Raw genomic sequence first — 24,472 nt, 5'->3', positions numbered from 1 at the left:
GCGCACACCTCACAGCCAACGGAGACCACTTTCCACGTGTGACGGAACGCTACTGAAAGGAAAAGTGAACACCAAGCTGTTGGCTCGTCCTTACCTTTCGGAGACCCATTTGCCAGCAATCCTGGGCGGGAAATCTATGACGGTGGCCCTCTCTGCTGATTCCACTGCCTCCTCCAGGCGGTCGCATGGTGACGGGCCGTCCGACGCCGTCTCGGGCCTTCCCCCGATACCGCGGTGGCCGTGCTCGGAGGCCGAGGTCTCCGCCCCCGCCGGCCCCCGACCAGCGGCTCCACCCCTCCTCATCCCCGCGACCCCGCCTCCGACACCTGCCTCCGGAATGGCATTGTTGAGCAGGCAGTGGGACAGACCTGGGGGCGAGATAAGAAGATTATCTATACCATGTGAAGGCAGTTTTAAAATTTTCGTCTCGTTTTATTTTTTTTTTCAATGGAGACCCAATAGATTTCTCCTTTTTCCCCTTTCTTGCCTTTCCTGGTTTTCAGAATCGGGAAGAAGAGTGTTAAATTTTGGGTAAGGTCGCATTGTTCGCTGATTTGGTCCCAAGGAAGGAGGTTCTGCCACAATGTGTTAATTGTGTCTCTCCCTGCCTCTGCCTTCGACTTGTTTGGGAGAATCCTATGGTCGCAGAAATGGCCAACCGAAGGGTTTTTTTGGGGTGGGGTCGGGAAGAAAAGTTTTTTTCCCTTACAAAAATATAAGGAAGGGATATTTGTACCGTGAAAAGAAACTGTATCTGAGAATTTCTCCCCTTTGTAAGAATAATATTTGCTATTCTATTAGCTTTGCCCCAAATTCATTGAGATGTGTATTGAAAGCTGTCGTTTACCGATCATAATGGCGGTAAGCCAGACTCGAGGTGAAATCTTTAAAGTTATTAATTTTAAGCGACATTATGTTGTCATTTTTCGACGATTGTGTTAAGGTTTCAGGTTCGTATCCATTAGGGTAAAAGGTATCCATTTCACCAATTAAATATTTAATCATTCGACCTTTTATAATTTCATTACTTTCAGCTTGTTTGACAAAACGATGATTCGATAAATAATGTGATAAATATCGTTACTGATCGAATATTTTATCAGGGTCCGTTTTTTGTCACTGTTTAATAAAAATTCGCACTTCGCAGGCTTTCACAAAATGGCTGGTGTTCCATTATGACATCACAATTAAATAACTTTGTACCCTAGTTATAGCATCTAGGTGTACGTGGAGCATATTTCGGATTATCCCGGTCTGTACCCTTCCCTTGGTTAAACTTCTGCCTTCAATTCACAGGCCTATTCCCTTTCATGATATTTATGAATGAATTCTACCTTCCTCTCTCTCTATCCCACCTTCATTTTCTTCTTCTTATTCCTCCTTCTTACACAGTTTTCAATATCCCCTCCTCGCTTTGTTCACGTTCCTCCGTATCTCCTCCAAAAGTTTCTTCTCCTCAACCACCATATCCCGCACTTCCTCGTTACGTTTCTACCCCGTCCATTAGCGTTGTAATGACAGCCGCAAAAACCATTGCGGGTTTGTTCACATCAGGCTTCGTTAAAAAAGTTAGCCCTATAGAAAGGAATTGGACGCTATTAATACCAGCTTTATCGGAGAATTAAACTTTTCTTTGCCAAAATGATCAATTTTTTTAACCCCCTATATATCCTCCCACTAATGAGACGAAATCGTCATTAATTAAAGTCGTTGCATTGCCTGGCCTTTTGAAATGGTATCACTTCACTCATTTCATCGATATTTTTCATTAGTATTTCCAGCAGCCCAATCAAAAGACTAAAAAAAAAACTTTTTTTCAATTCGATCGATAGCTCCGAATACGGATAACGTTTTCAATCGTGCAAAGCTCGCCTCGATGCAGGAATTAATGCCGCTCGTTCACAGATCGTAACTTTCGAAAAGGGCGAAGGCGGAAACCAGATGCACCTCGCAAGTGCGCTCTTGCTGCGTTTCATGCGTCGGGTGCATCGTGGGTGGCCTTGTCCAGTGGACGGAATAAATCAAAGGCGTTGACAGACGCGGATTGATTGCGGCGACGAGGACGAAAATGCGTCCGACGAATGTTTTTTGTTTTTTTTTCGATTTCATCTCCTCCCGCACATGGCCATCATCCCGAACGGGAATGAACCTGTTTTTCCTCAAAATGAAACTCATTATGGGGACTTAAATGTATTGATTATTGGAAAAGTGGCGCACTCCTCATCACTCTCACTTTTTTTGTCATTCGGAGAGGTTCGTTTGAAAATGTTGACTGGTTTCATAAACTAAAAACCGCAATTAGGAAGGCTCTTTGTTAACAGCGTATAGGTTAAGCCAAAAATGTATGCTAGTCATTTAGTACATCACCAGTGCTTATGTTATAATTGAGCAAGATAAAATAAATACATCACTTTTTCATACTCACCTTTGTGCAACATTTAATTTTAATTCGAAAATATCTAGAATAAAACTGGAATGAGGAGGACTTTAGCTCTGCGACCTCAGAGATGCAATATGGAATGAAAAAACTCAAATGGTCGTATTAATGTTTATTAAAATTTTTCGACCATTTGAGTTTTTTATTCTGCGTTGCATAGAAAGAATTTGTTTAAATCGTTTATATGCATTGCATATATAATTTGGAGAGCTAGTATAGCGGAGTAGATAAACATAGACCTTTTATTTAGTCATCGTGGCAAGCTCACTGCTCAGCCTTCACAGCCTGTTACAGGTCTAAGGAATTACATTTCGAAGGTTTAAATGCGTTTCTTCTCATAATTTATAGAAGAACGATAGTGGGGTTCAGCTAGTAGTGCATAAAGGCCGAAGTTGTTTCAACACTGGACTACATGATTTTGCCGCGGAATTGCAGTTAATTTTACTTAAAAAAATGTAATTGACATAAATTGATGCCAAATGAAATATAGTTGGCACATAATTCAATTTTATGGAAAATGAAAAAATATACTTCGTTTAGTCCACCAAAAAAGCACGACACGGGTTTTCTGATATAGTTACATCCTCAGGTATGTAAAAACTCTCTTAGAAAACCAGGATTGTGCTTTTTCATGTATACTATAAGAACCGAGCAAAGCTTATTCTTTCAGTTTCCATATACATAAGCCTGAAATCATCAGTTACGCTTCAGCTTAATATGATTTTTGGGGTATTCATAGCTCTAACCAAATTCACCAACATTTTGTGATGTCAAATAAGCCGTTACAATGATATGTACCAATAATATTAATATAGTTTCGCAGGTACTCAAGGATATGAGAGTTGGTGATAGCAATTGATAGATGGAAGAGTTGCATGACGAAGCGAGGCAATATTGACCCAAAGTCAATGCACTCAGTCCTTAAGATACCTCTGTTATTCCTTACTAGATATCTTGGCGAATCAGGATGTCAACGCTTCGGTCATTTTATCTCTTGGTGGTGTCATTGTTGATCCTCATTCCTTAAGCCTGAATCACACGATCATTTTTTTTCGTCGCGAAAGTGATCACTATCGCGAGCACTGCGCAAAATGATCGTCGGCGGCAATTGTTTTTCGCGATGGCGATCGCGATGTGGATTCCCATCGCTATTTTTCATCACTCGTCCGGTCGCTTTTTCCGTCGCTAAAACCGTCACTAAAACCCCATATCAGCCAATCAGATAGCATGACCGTATGGTGTGATTGCAGCGCCACGTTTGACAAATGTGGGAACGGCATAAATAAACAAACACGCTATATAATTTCGTGATGAGGGTCCTATGACAACGAGCTGTGATATTGGAAATGATGCGAAAAGCGACGGCGGGAGTGACCGTGTGATTCAGAAAAATGATCACAAGAGCGATTGCTTTTCGCGACGGGAAAAGTGATCTCGATAGTGATTACTTTCGCGACGAAAAAAAATGATCGTGTGATTCAGGCTTTAAGGAATCGTCCGGTGGCATTAGATCGCGTTCGGTGCGAGAAAACGCGCGAGGTCGGGCGACGACGGGTCGAGAGAGCATCAATGCCTACTTACCCTGTAAATAAGCCTTCGTCGACGGACTTGCGCTGAATTCCCAACTCATCCTCTCTCGACACCCTCTTTAAGAGATCTCTCCACTTCTCCTCGCATTAGCACTCTTCTCACGCACTCCAATGAGGCATGAATACCTTCCCGTGGAGGGGGAAACTCGAATTTATTACTCCACCGCGGGAAATGTAAACTCGTCCAAGATTCGAGATTCTTTTTTTTTTAGAGCATTATATTGTTAATCGATTCGCTTTTTTCCTCTCGATCTTTCCCTTCCCCTGCTCTGGCAGGACTGAGTGACGTTTTTCCCGAGAGGTAACTGCACTGCGATTTTCGAGAATTGCATCGGACGTCTTCGCAAATCAACGTCCATTCTTTTCTCCCTCCCTTTCCTTACCCAATTTCCTTTCAGGAGTCGTGCACTTCCTTCTGCATTGCCCACACTCCTCCCCCTGGCCGAGCATATCCCATAAGTCGTGCAATAAATCCACGTCAATGAATTTAAAAAAATCCCTTCGTCCGAACTTTCAAGCCCCGTCTTCTTCTTCTTATTCCTCCTCCTCATTCTCCGTTTAGTCCCTTTGTTCTTCCAAATTACTTTTTTTCGGCGAAAGCATTTGAATTCAAAAGGGGGGAAGCGAGAGAAGGGTCTTTCCACGAAGCCCGTTCGACGGGCAGAAGGTGGAATCACGTATGCACCGGCTGGCCGTATCTGTTCGTTTTTCCCTCCGACCATTTTTCCGTGGCCAATCACGGATGCAGCAGCGGCTCCGTGATTGGAAGGTGTAATGCAGCGGCTGGAGACAAGGCGAGACGTGAGAAATAACGCGGGAATGGCCTCGGGTAAGTACACTCGGACGGCCGTGGAGGTATTCCGACTCTTAGGATGAATTGAGCGATTTTCTGAGGGAATGTGGATTTCTCCGCTTAAGGTGACAGTTACGTAACATTTGCGTCAACAGGGTTAAATTTGGTGACGAGGGGCTGAAATCTTTCTCATTAGAGATGCTTTAGGATGTACGTAACCGTTTAACTCACCACATAGGCTGGGCAAAATAGGGTGATGTATATTTTTTATGAAAAGCATGAATGATGGAGATCAAATGGTTCGACCGAGTCAGTAATGAGGAGTTGTTAAGAATATTTGGAGAGGTAAAAAGTCTTTCATAAATCATCATAAGAAAGTAACTTAATTTCATCAGCTACATCGTATGTAGAATAGTTGAATATAGAGAATAGAATAATTGCCGGGGTAATACTTTTTGATGAATGTTCCCTAACGGTCGACCTTTTTTACGGATTTTTTCCATGGCCGTGAAAGGCATATCACATAAGCTCCTCTTCGGCTAAGCAAAACCGGAGCGAAGTCACCATTCAATTCGCAAAACCAAGCACAATGCAGACAAAACGCCACTCTAATAAAAACACTTGAGTGTATAGAGCTGCGGGGCGAAAAATTGTATTGTTGCCAAGCTTCGATTTTCGAACTCAAAGAGTGTAAAGAAAGTGATTCTCCCTGCTAAAAATTCTAGAGGTGGCTCGCAGGATTTAATGTAGATTTAGATTATTGGATACTCCGCAAATGACTCAGGCTGAAAAATCGCAAAATCACGACGCCTAGTTAATAAAAGCAATTAATATTTGAGCTTAATTTAACGACAGCTCTGAGCGAGTACCAACAATACGATTGCTCAAACTCACCCATTTTGAGATTAATTGTTTAAAACAATTTAATGGTAAATTTTCGTCCACCCTTAATTATTATATCCTTAAAACGCCAGAGTAATATATAAAATGTCGAAAAGGGTGTGAAAGGGGTACCAATGAAAAGCCGTTTTCATGGTAACAGCAAATTAAAACAAAAAATATCTCTGCGTTGTATAAAAAGTAGTTCAGTGACTAAGGATTGGTGACCCCATGTTTATGGACAAAAAATGCTTAAAATTGTCTCCTCTACCACTTCCTGAAGTATTGAAGATTTCTCCTGAAACACTCTTTGAGTTTCTAACCCGTTCGTCATCAACCGGGGTACCGATAGCAAAGAGAAATTTAGCGATTCCGTACATCCCCTTGGTCAATTGTTATGAGGGACGACTCCTGATTGGCTGCCTGTCATGGATCGTCGTGAGCGTCTGAATTTCCTTTCAGGGTTCCTCCAATCCTTACCACGCCCCTCTCTCCTCTCCAGATCCGATCCTCCCAAGTCATTATCCATCTTACCCTTCGCATTGTCTCCAGCCGTCGCATCGGAAATGATTTGATCCGTGTGTCCTGCCCACACGGATGCTTCGAAATCCCATCGACCGTGAGTGCCACGGCGGCGTCAGCAGCAGGCCTCCCAGAGTTTTTGGTCATGACGGGATCGAGTGGGATGAAAACATCCGAGTGCGTGGACGCGCAGTGGATTTTATGTCCTCTGGCGGGACGGCGAAGGGATTAGGGGAGGATGTGTGCTGGGGCCGGAAATGAATCTGGAGATGTGAGCGGTGGGTGCTATGGAGGTTTTCATCTACATCAGGGGTCGGCAAGCCAAGCCAACTAACGCATTCACTCGTAGTAATCCAATCCTAAGATCGGAATTCTGCAGACCCTGGTTCCTTCAATTCCATGACGTCCTTGTCTTCTTACTAATTAGCCTCAAGTAGGTACTTATTTCTTGTTCTTCCTCCGGTAAATTTTCGTACAATTTTTTCCTCCATTAAATTTGTCACGTGATTGCTGTTTCTTACGACATCGTCTATCCAAGTGGTCCTTCTGTGAATTTTGGCATACTTCCGCACTTATCTTTCCTCTCCTACCATTCGGTACACCTCGTAATTTCTCACTCAAGAGGAAGGTTGCGGTAAAAAACAAATTAGCCGTCACTCATTCCTTCAAACTATAATTTTACAGCAATATTGCGCAGCGTAGTGTAATCCTAAGATTGCTGGAGCCCACCATTTCTCCCTTCTCGTCTTCCTTGAAGGCCTTTTTTTTCGATTTTTCCCTCCGATATATTCCTAGAGCTATTGCTGTGTCCTAAAACGTTGCCTATCCGCCGGGTCCTTCTCTAGCGTATTCTCCATAATTCCCTTACTTATAATAATCTACGGTACAGTTCCTCGTTTCACACCCTATGTGTCCATTTAGACTTAAACACCTGCCAGCGGCATTAGCCTTCAATTCATTTCTTTTCAACTTTTTCAGACCTCGTCCGACTACTATTTATCAATAATTTAATTCCAAGAATTATTTAGGTGTTAAGAGTGTGTGTTCAATCTTCTTTTAATGGAAATCATCTCGGAAAAACACTAAAGTATTTGCGGTTGACATAGACTGGCCATTTAGAAAATACAACTCACAGCTACATGCCAATTTTACAATGCCGTCCAAACCTGGGTAAAGGTCACGCATGAAGGCACTCATGACATTGACATTATCTCATGAAGGCACATCCATTTCAGACAATAAAACCGGTACCTATTCGGACAATAACCGAGACGTGGTGCAATGTTTTGGAATCGAGATAACTCAAGGGAAATTTGGGAAACGAGGAGATAGAGACGATGTTATTTTATGGAGGAAACAAAAGGATCCAGGGTGAGGAAGAAAGGAGAATACTTCGGACATTTCACGACCTGTCGGGAGAGGTCGGACAGCAGTTTGACGAGAACAGAGTGGACTTCAAAAGGAATTAAAAATACTCAATCATCCCGTCCCCCCAGTCTGAGGGATGTTGATGATACCAATTAGAAGAGGGGTATCGAATTGAAATGCGATGATAACTACTCCGACGAAAAGGTGACAAATACGGGAGAAAATCGAGACTATTACATTTTTTCCTATCCCGACTGGCGGATGGTAGCTATTAATGCATAGCGGTGATGAAATAAAATAAAAAACGCTGCAATCATTTTCATTCCAAATTTTTCCCTAAATTAATTATTTACATTTTTTATTTGCCCGCTTTTGAGAGCCAGCGTAGCCCGTCTATCTAGGTATTGGTATTTGGAGGAGGCAAGTGGCAGCTGAGGTCATTCGCGCCAAGAGGGAAGGACAAGGGAAAAAGGGTGGAGAGTAACCCGGCGTCAGGGCCTGCTCTTAACGATAGGCGCCATAGGGACCATGGGTTAGCGTCCCTTCCGACGAAGGGAGTGTTGCGCTTTAAATGCCCTCCATAAAGCACAAGGAAGGGTTAAGGCATTCTCTAAAAAATCTGTGCCACCTCCGGGTCCCACCTCTCCAATTGACATCTCTATTAATATGATATGTATCATTTAAATTTACTCTGTATACAAAATGAATGGTTGAATTGATTCACTTCTGTAACTTTCGTTATTTAAAAATGCTATAAGTGATTTCCACTCACCTGAGCGGACCGAATAATCCTTTTCCTTTGATATGAGATAACTAAAGTTACATCTATAGTTTAGTAAACCATCAGATCAAGAGTTTTTATTTATAATTGAAAATAGAGTTGGAATAACTGTACAAATTTTACGTGGACGGATATAGGGATTCTCTAAAACATCTGTGCCACCTCCGGGTCCCACCTCTCAAATTGACATCTCTATTAATATGACATGTATCATTTAAATATACTCTGTATACAAAATGGTTTCTGTATACAAATTAACTAAAGGCGATTGATTTGGTACAACGAATGAATCTATTCTCTAAAAATATTAAATATACAATACGGTATGATCCAATATTTTTGATAACCCTCGTGATGGACCCCTGCTGTTCCATTTTTGGTCACCGAAAATTCTTTCAATAAAATTCTCTTTCATTTCTTGCACATTGTACTGTAACTAGTATAGTCTTGCGATAAATTCGATGTAATCCAAGGAGAGATAACGAAGTAGCCTCGACGGTAAAAATTCCTCTGTCGTGTTTTACTTCCAAATCGTATGTGTACACCAATAGTCCTTCAGTAAACTATTGTACCATTATTCACCTAGACTATCACGCTGAAATATCTTTCTTCAGTAATGATTTAAATGGTTGAACGCGTTTCATTCCCAAGAATTTAATAATGTGGAATAATTTTCAAAATAAAAATTCTTATCTGATCATTGAGATCCGAGCCAAACTCCAGGAATTAAGTGAAATTAAATTTTAAACTTACAATTAATGATAAATAATGCGTAATTATGTAATTTTCTCAAAATGTCATGAAAATCTAACCTCATTAGATGAAAATAGAATACGAAGCCCATGTGAACGATCCTCAGTCTACATCTAAATGCCAAATTTTGCCAGCAGATGGTGCATTTAATTTTTGACCTATGTCTCAATCACTACGCTATCCTTCGTGTATGTATCATTAATCCTTAGCCGTCAAGGCAGTTTGAAACCAGCCGATAAGGAGTTGGGCCAAAGGAAAAAAATGTATAAAAAGACAGCCGTCAGTTCAATTTTGAAATTTCGTGTCATTTATGGACTGCCCTCTTCAAAACGAGGAATATTTTCGTATGTCGGATAAGATAAGATCTCCCATTGTTTCCGAAAGAGTCCTTCAGAGATGACTAAGAAATGATTAAATGCTGGAACCGGTATTAAGGTATCTAGAGCGCCGCAGTAAAAGTAACAAGAATTTGATGAAACTTTGGTCACATATTCTTTGATAGACGAACTTTCAATTATTCAAAGAAAGAGGGATTCCCGTGTGCCCTTTTTGAGATATTTGACGGTAAAATTAGGATAATTTGACATGGGCTCTCACGGAGAAGTACGGTTATTAAGAAGCTGATTGTAACAAGGCGTTGTTGTGACGGTATCCATTAGAAGCAAAATTTTGTGACGGATCGAAATATATGCGGGAAAATATAAGTTCATGATGAAATAAGAAAGATTTTTGCAAAAAAAACTGCCTGAAAATGGCAAGATGGCCGCTTCTACCTATGGTACTAACATCGCAAAACGAAAATCACTTCACCCACTTCGCCTAAATTACGCAAATATATAATATTTAGCTGCCCGACTTTTGAATTCGTCTTACATATATTATGTTTTTGAAGAAATATATTTATTTAGGATTTTCCACTTATATTGTGAATATTTAGTAAATACTTATCGTCAGAATTGTGCTAAGGTTCGAAGCAATGTTGAAACTAGTCAAGTTGACCACTGTATATACCTTTTAAAAAATCATTTTGCCGTTGGCATTGTGCAGAGGTGCAAAATTGCGCTCAAATTTCAGTCCTACTCATGTTTTCTTCTGTTTAAATTTATTTTGGCGACTCTTTTGCATAAATAAAAGGTAGCTCGAGGACATCACTTGACTTCAGCCGATGCCGCTCTTACCACCTTGATCGGAGAATTAATTGAAAAGAGCGGGAATTGTTAGCTCTGCCACTCTCTCATGGAGATAAGGTAACATGATTGATAAGTGCATGGTAAGTCCGATCTCTTGCTTGTATAAGCTTTGATTTACATCTTCGTCGTACACCGCGGCAGTATTCGAAGAAATGTCACGGACTCGTCACTTATGAAACAGGTACGTGACGAGAATGGCGATACCCAACCGTGAGCCCAAAAACGAAACGAAATCTAGAACGGGTTACGAACTCTTAAGCCAAAAAAGGCGGACCGTATAGACAGCGGGAGACGACCGGACCGGCCGAGAAGAAATAGAAAAAAAAGTAAGCGTAGAAAAAACAATCGTATCGTGGGGGCGTATAAATACATCTTGTGTCGCATGGAACGTTTGAGTCGTTTATTCAAAACAAGATGGAGAGGAGAGGGACTGTAGAAGATTGACAAGATGGATTGACCGGCGGGTTTCCTGAAAGGGACCAAACCTCTCTCCCCGGCCAGAGGAAATCTTTTGCCGAGGCGGCCGAAACCGTGGAAGGCGGAGTTGTGTGTCTCCGCCGGAGACTCTCCAGTCATCCTACTCCGGGGGACTCAGAAGTCAACTCCTTGTAGGAGGAGGGATAGCTAGGACACAAGTCGGTCGGGAATCTGGAGCGGCTGTTTCGGAACGTGAGACAGATGGGCATCTCCCTAAAAACCTTACCCAGAAGGTCGACCATCCTTGTGGTCTGTGCGTATATTTTTTTCTCGTCATCCGCACCGAAATCGTATGCCGCGCGAAGGATAAAAAAAAGATCCACATTTGGAGGGAAATGAGTTGGCAGGTCTGAATGGATGGTTTTGCCGACGAGGAATTGATTGTATTCGTAGGTTTTTGCATAGGGACGCTCGGAAAGAAGAGAAGGATATAAGGATGGATAGAATGAGATGATAATTCTAAGGAAATGCCATCCATCCAAATGCAATAAATGTCTCAGAGTATATTTGCGTACGTTTGAAATTTTTGTCGATAGCAGCGTATCATTTTACCAATGGGGCGTGGGCTTCTTTTACGTGAAAAGAATAAATGATGAGATCGCATAACTTTATGTGATGCCGTGAAAATACTAGTGACGTAAAGATGAACCGATGCAATGTCTGTTTTTTCCCGGCGAATAATGGCAGTGAATATTTATCGGGTCTTACACCGGGTAATTTCCTCCATACCTCCTTCCGACGTTTCCATGTGCAACTCACCCATAGTTCTGATGGGCAAGAAATGATGAGTACTAACTGCGCGTACAGCTACTTTTTGTTCGCATTTTCTCTGTCAGATATTATCTTCGAGCTAGAGAGTTTATTTTAAACTTAAAGGCCTCCAAACTATAGGTACGAAGAGGTATACTGCTGTTTATTCCCTTTCATTAAATTGCATCGAGAAATACAAAAATATTAATATGTTTCATCTTCATTGAAGCCACCATTGAAGCAATTTTTTTCCTCGCCTTATTTTCTCATCCTACTATTTCACTTTTATGAGGTACCTGCATTTTATCATCACATTCTACACTCCTCATTTATGCCAATGCTCCCAAAATGAAGATTCTCATAGTAAATGTGGCTCAATTGCTGTAAACGTTAGTGTTCATTAAACGATATTGGATGAAAACGAAGCTGTTCTTGTTCTGTTCCTTAAATTTTTGAAGTATAAATGAAACAATTAGAATCCATCTCAAGAAAGACTCAGTCTTCAACTAATTCAACATTTGACTAAATGATATTTTTATTTGCAATGTAAGATCAGATTTATATCAGCAATCGCTCTTCCAAATTTAAATTTAAAGCACCTAATCTGCGAATAAACACATCATTTTCGCACTAACCCTTACTTATTCGTTTATCTTTGGGGAAATACGAGTCTCAAGAAGTGAGGTAATGTATTTATTTTATTTATCTTCACCTCCCCGCAAACAGCACGTATAAGGCCTTTTCAGGAATTCTAACAATAAATAACGATAAAGAGTCACAAACATCCCGTGCCCTGGATAGGAGAACCCCATTCAGATCGGACTCGATCCCGCGATCTTCGATATGGCAGGCGAGGAATTTACCCCGCTACCACCGAGGCCAGCATTAGCAAAATAAAAAAGCAATTTCGGCTTAAGTTGACTTTGAGGGTATTTTTTTTGCTGCAGATTCTATCGGTGACATCGTAAAGTAGGTTATTCCACGGTTATTCAGTAGCAAAAATCTCGCAAATCCTGCTTTTGGAATACGGCACTAAAAAACTTCGGAAAAAGGTACCAATTTTGTGATTTCTTTTGCCACGGATTAAATCGCCGAATTAGTGAATGCGAGAAACCTCTGGCAATCGCAATAAAAGCATCCCCAATGGACTTTAAAATGCAAAAAAAACAGGTTAGCTTAGTGGTGAGGCTTAAGTGGTCCTGAAAGACTCCGGAGGTGCAAGAAAATTTTCCACTCGATGTTATGCCCTGAAAAGGAGGCTAAAAAGATGCGACCGGCGGAAACGCTGTGATGGAAAAGGGAGAAAAAAAAGGGTCCCATGAGGGTGGAGGAAGGGGACCGAGATACGTTACACTGACAAGAAGTTACGAGGGTGCCAGGAGGCGACTGTCGTCTGCCCGACCGCAGGTGATTCCAATCTGGTTTAAAAAGATGGACAAAGGGAGTCTGGGAAAATGAAAAAAAAATGTCGGGGACGACATGGTCTTGTATCCTATTTCCACCCTTTTTTCCGTCAGCCTGGAATCCTGTGCTAGGGTTTTTGCGCTTTCCCTCCTGGCACCAGTGAGGTGGTCCCAGGGTTTGGTGAATGTTGACGGTGGGCGGTTTCTGGGGTTACCGAAAACTCAGAAAAAAATCTCAGCGCTCAAAAAGTAACAGCAGAGATTGGCCTTTTTTCTGTGAACAGCAATACAATACTGTACTCTGAGGCGGCTTTAGGGGGAGTATAATGGGGTCATGGCAACCCCTCCCCCTAAATTTAATGAAAATTTTAAATTTTTATTGGTATAATAGTTTTTTAATCCTTCTAAAGAAGTAAAGGGAGGACATAGTGAAATGCATGGCTACAAGTCCCAAACGTGAGAGAAGTTTGAGTTGTATTTATCGTAATAGAGCGTTGCACTCCCTACAGAAAATTTTATAAGGGAGAACGCCCCCCTTTCCCGGAGGTATTCCATTCTCCCCGAACCTTGGTTATGACTTCCTCCCCCAATTTGATGCTTAGTCCGTCCATGAATCCTCTACATTATTTCTACTGTGTAGATACCTTTTCTCAACTTATACGCAACCAAACTCTACAAATTAGGTACCAAAATGCACAGAATTTATCAGAGAACATACGACGGTATATCTTACTTCCTAAATATTGATATTGTTTCCTAAAATTGGTTTTTAAAAATAAAAAATAAAAATAATTGATTCCGGCAAGATTTTCCTCATCCCAAGAATACAGTTAATGCCGTCGGATCCCACCATGCCTTTTAAATTGACTTGCAGACAATTTCCCATTAAGGTTTCCCATGCGATGACTATTAACAAGGCTCAGGGTCAGACTTTGCAAAGGGCTGGCTTATTCCTGCCTGACCCTGTATTCTCTTATGGCCAACTTTATTCAGCATTCTCTAGGGTAAGATCTTTTCAAAATATTTTTGTAAATATTAATGAAAACGCTAAACAAGTATTAACAGAGGATAGTGTAATTACTTCCAATGTTGCGTTTAACGAGGTCCTCTGACCTCAATTTGTACATGAGCATTCCAATTAAATTTGTACATGTGACCCTGCCTTTTTTTCCACATTTTAAAATTAGAAACGCGCCTATCCCTCTGTGGACCTGCATTGAAAAGAGCGGGGGAAGCCCGCTGGGAGCGGGCGCATCACGCTCGTATATTTTTATTTAGATTCAGCATAGAACGTATGAACGCGGAAACGCTGAAAACATATGCTGCTCGTAGGGTCCATATTGTAACATACGCTTATTGGAAAATAAGGTGCTACAGAAGAGTGATGGACATAAAATGGATCGACCGAGTGAGTTTTAGGGAATCTTTAGAAGAATGGGAGAAAAGAGAAGACTGAAAAATCATATGCTCGTCTAATCGTCGAGGTGCAAGTGGAAAGAAGGAAAGAGATAAAAAGTCCCAGAATGAGTTAAATTTATTACAGGACAGATTATTTAGGATGCTAAAGAAAAAAATATGTCAATATTAAAAGAAGGTAAGTTAAAGGAACCAAATAGAAGACGGGAACAAATGATACCGCGAAGTCAATTTTATTATCAGTGGTTTGTCGCCAGCACGAGCTCTGAAATAAAAAAATGTCTCAGGAAGCGCAGCTTCCGTGTTGTCCTCCTCAGGTTCAAACCGCCTGCCACAACGCCGGCGAAATTGTCGTCACGAAGAAGAATCTATACGGAGGACAACGCGAAAACGAAGCTGCGCCTATTGCACCACTCCGCGGAGACCTCCATTCCCAAAAGAAAAATTTCTCGTAAAGAATGAAATGATCAATCCTTTCCTTATAATATCTGAAATGTACCAGGATCAGTGGAGACGTTGAACTACGAAAAGGGAAACTGTCGTGGTCTGCAGCGTATCTCTCCGTGAAGATAGTGCATTGCGGTGGTCCCAGGGTTTGGTGAATGTTGGGAGTGAGGGGTTGGGCTTGAAAGAGAGGGAGGGGTCATCGCAGTTCTGGTGCTCATCCATCACGACAACGCACCATGTCTGGTGTCTCTCTAAGGGCCGTGTGTGCAGCTAAAGCTTTTTCAAGTCGCACTTTTTACCCATAATTTTTTTCCCGCTAACTGGAACTCTGAACCATGATTCTCGCCCTCACCCCTTCACCTTTTTACCCTGCACCATGTTACGCTCCAGCTTCTCCCTCACTTCAGCAGCTAAGACAACCCGCGAAGAGCTTGTGCAGCTGCGGCGAGTTCAGGAAGGCACTAAGTATGGGAAGTCAAGCGAATTGGAGCGCGAAGACCAAAGCTTACACCCTGGCCCCACGCTATTTTTTTCCTTCAGTGGAGGTCGAGTCCGTAACGCTACTCATTTACCATCTTCGAAGAAAAATGGGTCTAGTAGGGACGAGTAGTCAATTTTAGGGGAAGACTATCGGTAAATTGAATAAGTCTTACAGATTGAAGGACAATAACTTTTTTTATTGAAACGATGCGTCGCGTCGTTGCGAGGGTATGCAAAGCAGTATATAGCGTGTCGTGGTAGGTTATTCGGGCATTCCACTGGGTTAGGCTCTCCAACTCCATCTCGGACGACGTTTCGACGAACGAGTAGTCCATCGGCATCAGGGAAACGATGTACAACTCGTTCGTCGAAACCTCGGCCGAGATGGAGTTGGAGAAACTGACCCAGTGAAATGCCCGAATAACCTTCCACGATTCGATACGCTGGGAAAGCCTGCGATCATTCTTCAGTATATAGCGTGGTATTTTTTTGTATAACATAACCGTCTACCTTCAGAGAGTATTTAAAAGTTAATGGCAATTACGAAATTTTAATTCGAATCAAAAGCAGCGATGGCAACATCAAGAATTTCTTTTACAAACCGCCTATACTTTGGCACTTAACGTCGTGTGATAGTAATCCTAAATCGTAAGAAAAATAAATAAACAGAGTTGGTTGATCTTAATCCAGCGCAAGAATAACATGTGCGCGCCAGATTAGAGTTGTCATTCTACATGATTTGGAGCACTATACATCCTCTTTTTCTGTATTACAAAAATCTGAGAATCTCATAAATTCCATTTGATTTTTTTTAGTATCCATCGAGCGTTGGATGCGCAAGTAACTCATGATGATACGCTCATTTTTACTGAATTTCCAACATCAGATTCTAAAATAAAAGCTAGATGATATATTTACGTTAACGGATGACTGAAATAATATTTACTCTCCAGCTTTAGCGCATTTTATTCTAAGGACCCCGCAGAATTAGCTAAGATTACATTGAGAAGAATTAGGTTCAGAAAGGGTACCCCTGTATTACGAACCCTTTACCCTAAAATCGGACATGATAGCATTAACTTGTGTGGAAAACCTTTCAGCTCAGCTTTCTAACTCAGTTCATTGTGTTTCAAAGTTGTTTGTATGAATAATTGGAGCATTCAAGCGGTGGCCAGACAGTTTTTTTCATCGTTATTCGAGGTCTATTATGGATGCGATTCATCTTTGAGGTTCAAATTGAAAGCCGGTAGGTAAACCTTCAGCGGTAAAAAAAAAATTTGTACAGAAGATTAGGAGTGTCTTTCTTGCATGACATTTGCGGAATTTTATTCAATTTATACAGATCTACGGAGAACGCAAATATGGAAATCGCCCGTCGCAGTGCAATCACCATAAACATGCCAAGTCGGGATCTTTTCCTCTGAGGAGCCCTCCCCTATTATAATGCCGTCCAGATTTTAAAATAAGCGACGGTGAATTCAAAGAATGCTGCTCGGGATAATATTTTTTCCCGTCGCTAAGTAAGTCATTTTACCACGAGATTTTTTTTTCTTTTTTGTGATGAGTTGTAGCTTATGAAGTAGGTATCAAGGAATTTATCCAACAGGGTCCCACTGTATTTCGGTAAATACGCATTGAAGTAGGCAATCACACAGCTGTTGTATCTTCCATGAGACCGCATGCATGGCAAGAATGACGAATCTATTAATTGATGGAAACTCCTTGCTTCAGATAACCAACAGACAACAAAAACTCCCTTTCAGCGGAATGAAGTTTTACGACACCTTTTGTCGTGGTTACAGTCAAAGGTGACAGCTGGGATTCTGTAGAATATTACCATATAGGCTTCTTCCCATTTATCTCTTGGCGCCATAGAAACCATGTGTTGCCTCAAGGGATGTCCTAGGGTGAGTTCACGACCCCAGACGGTTGACAAGTAAATCAAATCTTTGGAGGGCCTTAAAAAGATATATTCGACCCTTAACTTTGAGATGATGACTCACACAAATTTAAGGAAATGATTAGAAGGCGGTGTGCGGGGACTAGCTCTAAGATGATAATCTGGGAGGAAGGCTTAGCGCCTGAATCATTATTGACGACGCCTGCCGTGAGTTGGGGACATAAAAATGTCTAAGGGTGGATGCCATATCCTTTTGGTCTCTTATCGTCTTGACTATGCAGCCCTTTCAAATAAAATACGTGGAATCCAATTTTACAGTTTCTAGAGGTCCTTTTACAACTACTGAAGACATAAGAAACGTAAATTTTTCCCATTTCCTCTATACTGTTATCTTCATGACTCAATTATTGTAGTTAGCTTCATGAAAAAATATTTCTTCAATACAAATGAATAAGAAAGCTTAAAAAAATAATTTTTGTGAAATTTTAAGTTGTTTTGGAGTTATTTCGATTTGCCAGTAATTCTAACATTGCTGAAGAGAGCTTTGTCAACTTTTCAACGGATGTAATAATTACTTCAGCACGCATTAAAAATCTAGTGTAGCCTTTGCGACCACAACATAACCGACGTAAGCGGCATAGTAAATACTAGTTTAACATATACTGTTAACATAATTAAAATAATAAAAATAAAAATGTGTGCAAACATTTCTAAAAATAACGATTTTACTGTGCATGTAATAAGGTGTATTGTGTAAAACTAAAATTGTATTTAACATGTACGTATAGGTTTAAATATGCACATATGCAATTAATCTTGCATTGTATGTCAATAATATGTAAACTATGTAATGTTTATTTTGTAAAACCGAGCATTGACGTCAGGGAAATGTACTTGGTCACACGGAGCATGCCCTAGGCTTATAAATTGCCTATCTGTATATCTGAGTTGACAATAGTGTCATTTACCGCAGGCCATGTATCAAAAATCAGTTTTCTCGTGAGTTACTTGTGGCAAAAAAAGTGACAAGAAAACAATTGTGAAATACTAATAAGGATATTAATTCTTTTACCAACTACTTGCTGGTGACCGAAGGAGAGTGAAGAGGCGATTCATATAGATAACCTTCAAACGAATGATGGTCGATGTGAGAACTGAAGCATTCAATGTAAGCTATCAGAAGTAATAAATTGGCTTTTTTAATGGATCTCGTGGAGATGAGTGCTCTCTTGAGTGACTCGCCATAAAATGAAATCGTTTTCACGGAGCACAATATGCTCCCTTCATTCAAAAGCCACAAATTTTTATCAAGAGCAGGAAACAGTTATCCCCAGTAATTATCGTTTAATTAAGGCCTGGGTTTCCATGAATTATCAATTCATCGTCCATTTGGGTCACAATTTCATTTATACCTCCGATTCATCTCATTGCGAGTCGTAAATATTTTACGATCCTTCCTATCTCGTAACCTAAAATTCGAATTCTCGTGGTACGAGTGATAAAACGCTCATTATCAAGGGTGATATATTCCCAGTTATAAGATCATGCCCCGTTTGATGAATACTGAGTCCTGTATGTAAGAACAGTTGTTGCCTCAAGAAATGTACGCTTATCAGTATGAATTACTTCTTTGGTCCCGTGCCTTTTCTGCATAAATAGCTGTAGGCTGGTGCAATATGTGGTTTATCGGTCATCCAATATTAATTTCCTCATTGAATCGCGTGTTATATAGTGAATAATTTATATGATGAATAAAATTCTCTCAAAGAAATGGCTCTTCATGGAAAAATGCGAACAAGTCGCAAAATTTAACAACATTTAAATAAATACGACTCATCCTTCAAGGTTTTAAAATTGATAGCATAATTTAAAATCCGAATCGGTATTGCTAAACAAATATGGATGATACGATGTTCTTTCAATTCTCCTAAATTAATTAATAAACATAAAATAATAAAATAAAAAATAATTTGAATAATAAAATAGATGATTATTTATTTATCCAATTGAAATATTCTCTTTTGGAATTTTATAAGAGTTGAGGGGGAAGAATTTCCTAAAAAAAGATATCATTTTCCAAGCAAGGATTTCGGGAAAAAATATTGCTCTCAAGAATTTAATAACAATTATTATTATGCGCTATGCAAATATTATTTGACAAAGATATAAAAATCACTATTTTATTTCTTTACCATAATTTTCATATGTTTAATGTTTGGGTCTCGTTCGGAAACAAAAAATTAAAACCTATAAGATAAAAATTCCTTATATCCCCAGCACAATGTGATCTGTTTAAAGTTTTAAACTATGTCAGTGTGATTTTTAAAAAATTGTAAGTATTTATTGGTGAGTTTTCAGTGATTAAATAAACTCCATCGATCTTTTGAATGAGAATTTATCCGTCCTCGACTGTTGAAAACGTACCTCAACTATGATTCTGAGGTCTACTTTCAGTGTACTTGAAAATTTTCGTGAAAAATAAAAAAAATTAGGCTGCACGGATGTTTAGTGCATAATTTGATGAAAACTAAAATTAGACACTATTCAATCAAGAAAGAAATTAAAATAAATATACATCAATGTACCTATATGGTGAAATAATTAATACATTTTAAATGCAGCGGGGAACCATAAAGTCATCGTAGATTTTCAGAAAATACCTCTTCAACGAAAAAGAAATCAAATAATGTGATCCAAGCAAATTTATCTCACTCTGCAAACCGGTAGCAGGTGTCGAGAAAATTTAAGTCCGTCGGAATTTTTTAATATTGAAATTTTAGAATCAATCGCCTCTCTCTAAAGGCCGCTATGCACGGCGAATGATTTCATTCGCATGATCATTCTGCATGATAATGCGCATGACCATTCACCGTGTATAAAGGCCGTTTACACGGTACACGGAATTGCGCAATCTGACGTACGTGCGAAGGCGCAATCAAAATTGCGTCGTGTAAAGCGGTGAATTGCTAGAACACATGCGAGAATGTGTGGATGCGAGACGGCAAAATAACCCCTGTTCTACTTTCGTTCATGCATTCGCGCAATTCCGCGCCATTTTAGAAATTAACGCAGCTCTAACCTGCGCAATTCCGTGCCCCGTGCAAAACGGCCTTAATGGAACAATTCGCGAATGAACCTTCATACGCATGATCATTCAGTGAACATTAGAACATGTTATATTTTACTCGCATGATCCTGTGAATGATCACGTGATCATTCAGCATGATCATTCACTGTGTATAGCGGCCTTAAGAACGGTAGTAGGTACCCAGGATCGTCAGTCACAGTTTCAACCCACTTATTTTCTTGGGGTTAAGTAATGGCCCCTCAAAATTAGATAGGAGCCTCACGGCTCCTGTGAGAATCGACGCCCATCCCTGTTAGATCCTCCGCCTTCTCCAGTTCTGAGGGATCCTCGAAAGGGAAAGTCCCCCTAATATTATTATTACGGGGTGCCCGCATCCGACCCGTGGGCAGAGCCCATCCTCGCCGCTATTGCTGCCGCCTCCTTGCGGTCGCCCGAACATAAACAATTCCGGCCACGAGAGTGTCAGCTGTGCCTCTAGTGAGGGGAGGGGGTGGAAGGGTCGTAAAATCGCTATCAGGGTAATTAACCTCAGGCTCCTCTCTCCGAGGCTTCATCACGCGGAAACCGGGACGAAAGGGAGGCTGTGGAGAGAGGCGATGTAGATGGGAGACTGGTAAACGTCACTCAACGGAGGTGCAGTTGTCGTATAAATTATGACCAAGTAAATAGCCTATTCGATTCTTATGCGGGTGGGGAAATCAACGGGAATAATTGGAAGTAGGGTAGAGTGTAGACTGAGAAATATACGCTTGCTTACAATATTAGAATTGTTAAATGGCATTTATTATTTACTAAGTATAAAACCGATACCATTTTAATCGATCACTTTGAAAGTTGACACATCTAAATATTTTAGTGGAAGGAGGATGTTTTTTAAATTATCTACATTGATGTAACTCGCCTTCAAGGCATATAAAGGCATCAATTGATCCCTACATCTAAGAATTTATATTTTCGCTTTCTCCTTTTCGAGTAAATACGGCCTTACATGCCTTTTTTAGTCCTAATTTGGGCGAAGAAGTCTCCATAGTATCTCTTTCTCTAGCGAAAATGCGTTCCCTCACGACAAATCAAGATTATAGATTATACAAAAATTCAATTATAAAGAGGATTTTGGAGGATTATTTGGTGGAAATAAAATTTTCAAAAGAACAATGAGGTGGACTCTCTTGATGAGACCAGCAGCTAAAGAGAATTTCATGGAACACGTATGATGAATGGAAATTCGCAATTGTGCCTTATGGAAGCCAAAAGCGAATTAGAATTTGTTTAGTTTCATCAGAATCAACTTGGTTTTCCTCTACAAAAAATATGTTCCTGCTTACATGCCCTTAGCTCCTACTTTTTGTTCAGGTATTTTTTTCCTCGTTCAATTACGTTTCACTAAGGTTTTTATTTAAAGGAGAAGTTCCAGATATACATCTATGTTAAATCACAGCGAAAAATACAAATAACTATATATTGATAGGCTGTTTTTACTTTACAGGTAATATAAATATTTGATTATTCCTGCTTTCCTGAGCAATTTTGCAAAAGTGAAGAGTGATTGTTTTAAACATAGCCCAGAACACGAAATATTGAGTTATCGTTGCGATAAGTACTTATAATATTCTTGGTACCGAGATAGTTTCGGAAAAACTTCCGAGATTGTATTACTTTGTAGGGATGAGAATTGCGCGAAATGCCTAGTTTTTTTCTTTAAGAATGGAAGACTTATTTCAGCAATCATTTGCCAGTGGAGGATCTAGCTGTATATCTAAAAGGGTCAATATCTGTTATTATGTTTTACGTATTATTGGAGGAGTAGGCGGTTATGGAATGCCTAAATATCGGTATTTTACTTCGGAGGGATGAGATGCTGGGGAGGGGGGAATTACCCCATCCCTCAGGTTCCGCCACTTAAATACGCGAAGAAGGTTACTAAAAGAATCTTTTCCAAATCTAAGGATTAATTGACGGCTTCCATGTTACTATTCCGAGGTATTATCATTCATAGTGTGTAATCCTGATCTACGGTGTTTAAGTAAGCTATCCAAATCCAAGCTCACCATCAGTTGTAAAAATAGGTTAACATTCAAATGTATCTATTGTACCTAATCTTACTTAATTGAGCTATTACTTTGTGGGACGGATCGTGGTCTTTGTTTGAGGAGCTAAATTATGAAAGTCTCCTCGGAAGATTATCTCGTTAAACGAAGCGGAGATCCTCGCGTAGAGACTATTAAATCCGAGGGTGGCGCGATCGACGACTTATTCGGTGACGCGGAAACGACGACATAAAAGACACCAATAAGGTGGACTCGCTTGATGACATACAGGGACAAAAGGGAAGCTCACGGAACACGCATGCTGAGGGGGAAATCCTCAAGTGTGCCGTATGGAAGCCGAAATCGAATGAGAAATTTACTCACCGGAAATTGAAAGGATCAAGAATAACTCCACCCATGTCCGCTGTATCCTGCTGCAGCCACCGGATCTACTCCTTCGTGCTCGCCTTTCGTTTTCCATGGTGTTGAGCGCTTCTTTCACCATCAACTTTTCACCTTGATTTAGAGAAGTCTTGACTGCTTACATAGGGTTCCGTTCTGTTCGCTATGTTTGTCCAATGTATTTACATCGTGGTGGCAACGATAAGGAAGACGGCTCCTTGTTATTTTTTAGTCAGTCACATCGCCGGAAAAGTTTCTGTACTTGAGATAGCTACACCTTCTTGATTCTCTAACTTAGTTATTTTGAGAAATAAATATATAGTTTACTTATAGTTTTGAACTGTCCTTTACTTTCATCAATTAAGAAGAGAGAATGAACTGCTGTCCTTAATCTGGATCCATCTGTCTCTCCTATTATTTATCTTCGAGAAACTTGGAGCATACGTCCTCTATTACATGCCTTCTTCCGAGCTCTCGATCGGAACGTACCACGGGAGCCCGTTCGTGTGAGGCACGTGGCGATTTGTAAACAATGAAGCTTGGCTCCAGATTCGAGAGGCGGGAAACACTGCGTGAACAGATGAACTTACACGCCGTACACAGGAGGCCCAAATGCCTTAAAAATACGACAGCTCTGAAAACTTATTTAGCGAATTACAGCTCCAACCAATGGAAAAATCGCCCGCGCATCTTGATCAGTGTTTGGCGATTGAATTTACTGCGCAGTGAACATGAAATCACTGTCGAAATCAGCGTTGGCAGTATTTAGAGATGATTAAACACTGGTTACCTGAAGCTAATTGCATAAACAGATAGCAATGGAGTCAATCGCATTCCTCCAAAGTCGCTTCAGTCCCTCGCTCACATAACCACTCCATAGGAACACAAGTTGATGTTTTCCTTCGGTTCGGCTGCGTAACAACGAATTCGTTGCACACGAGAAACTGTAAATGTCACCGATGGCTGAGAAATGTTCAGTATCCCAATCAGTGCGGATTTATCCCAAATTGACTCGGCCTTATTGGGTGAACTGGATAATTGTTTTCACGAGGGGAAATAGTTGATAACACTCCCGTGGAGAACTGATTGATCGATTTGGCATTACCACGCACGGATAGCTTCCCTCCAGAATCCAAATCATGGGTCAGCAGTCAGTCCATCACCGGTGACACGCCTTCCGTGATCGCGGGCGAGTTGTCGTTCGCTTGTGGAGACACTCGAGGAAAATACGTGCTTCGCCGGTCGCAGACGAGCGCGGACTACTGCCTCCGCTGTGGTGGAGGACTTTTGCCGGCGACTTGGTGTGTTGCGCCCTCCCCCCTCCCTCCCTACCACCAGGCTTTCTCCCCCTCCTTTTAGCAGCGTACCCTTCCCCCCATCCCCTCGCAGTCCCACCCCCGCTTACCCAGTCAGTCCTCTTCTCTTCGGGGGTGGAGGGACCCTGCCCACACTTCTTTCTCACCCGCTTAGCGCTGTCAATTTTGTCCAGTCCCTTCCTCCTCATCCCTCACATGTTTCCTCGAAAGACCTCTCTCCCCCAACCCACCTCTTTCACCACCAAGTCCGTTCGCGCCCGAAACTAAGCAGACCTTCCCATAACTCCCTTCTTACATATTCCCAAACCCTACAAGTGCCACATCCTCGTTCCTCTATTTCCTGCCAAGATATTTCTTTTCCTTATCATTGAGGCAAGCGGGCATCAGTCGCGCTAATTACGGTCGTTAACTGTTTGCTTGCTATGGGCGTAATAATACGCCAACCGTCTTTTGA

At 40.9% G+C, this 24,472-nt stretch overlaps 1 protein-coding gene across 1 annotated transcript in view; it reads right to left on the bottom strand.

The window, feature by feature from the left end:
* LOC124163754 (protein APCDD1-like) overlaps positions 1-23,954 on the bottom strand; it is a 90,681-nt gene extending 66,727 nt beyond the window's left edge. Inside the window, exons 1-2 of the mRNA XM_046540835.1 lie at positions 22,685-23,954; positions 95-368 (exon numbers count right to left, since the gene is read on the bottom strand). Coding sequence (XP_046396791.1) covers positions 95-368; positions 22,685-22,805 — 395 coding nt within the window. The 5' untranslated portion in view covers positions 22,806-23,954. The remainder of the gene's footprint in view (positions 1-94; positions 369-22,684) is intronic.
* Between the last annotated feature and the right edge of the window lie 518 nt (positions 23,955-24,472).

Source organism: Ischnura elegans, chromosome 8, assembly GCF_921293095.1.
Source record: "Ischnura elegans chromosome 8, ioIscEleg1.1, whole genome shotgun sequence".
NCBI lineage: Eukaryota > Metazoa > Arthropoda > Insecta > Odonata > Coenagrionidae > Ischnura > Ischnura elegans.
This window is presented reverse-complemented; position numbering and strand designations above follow the sequence as displayed.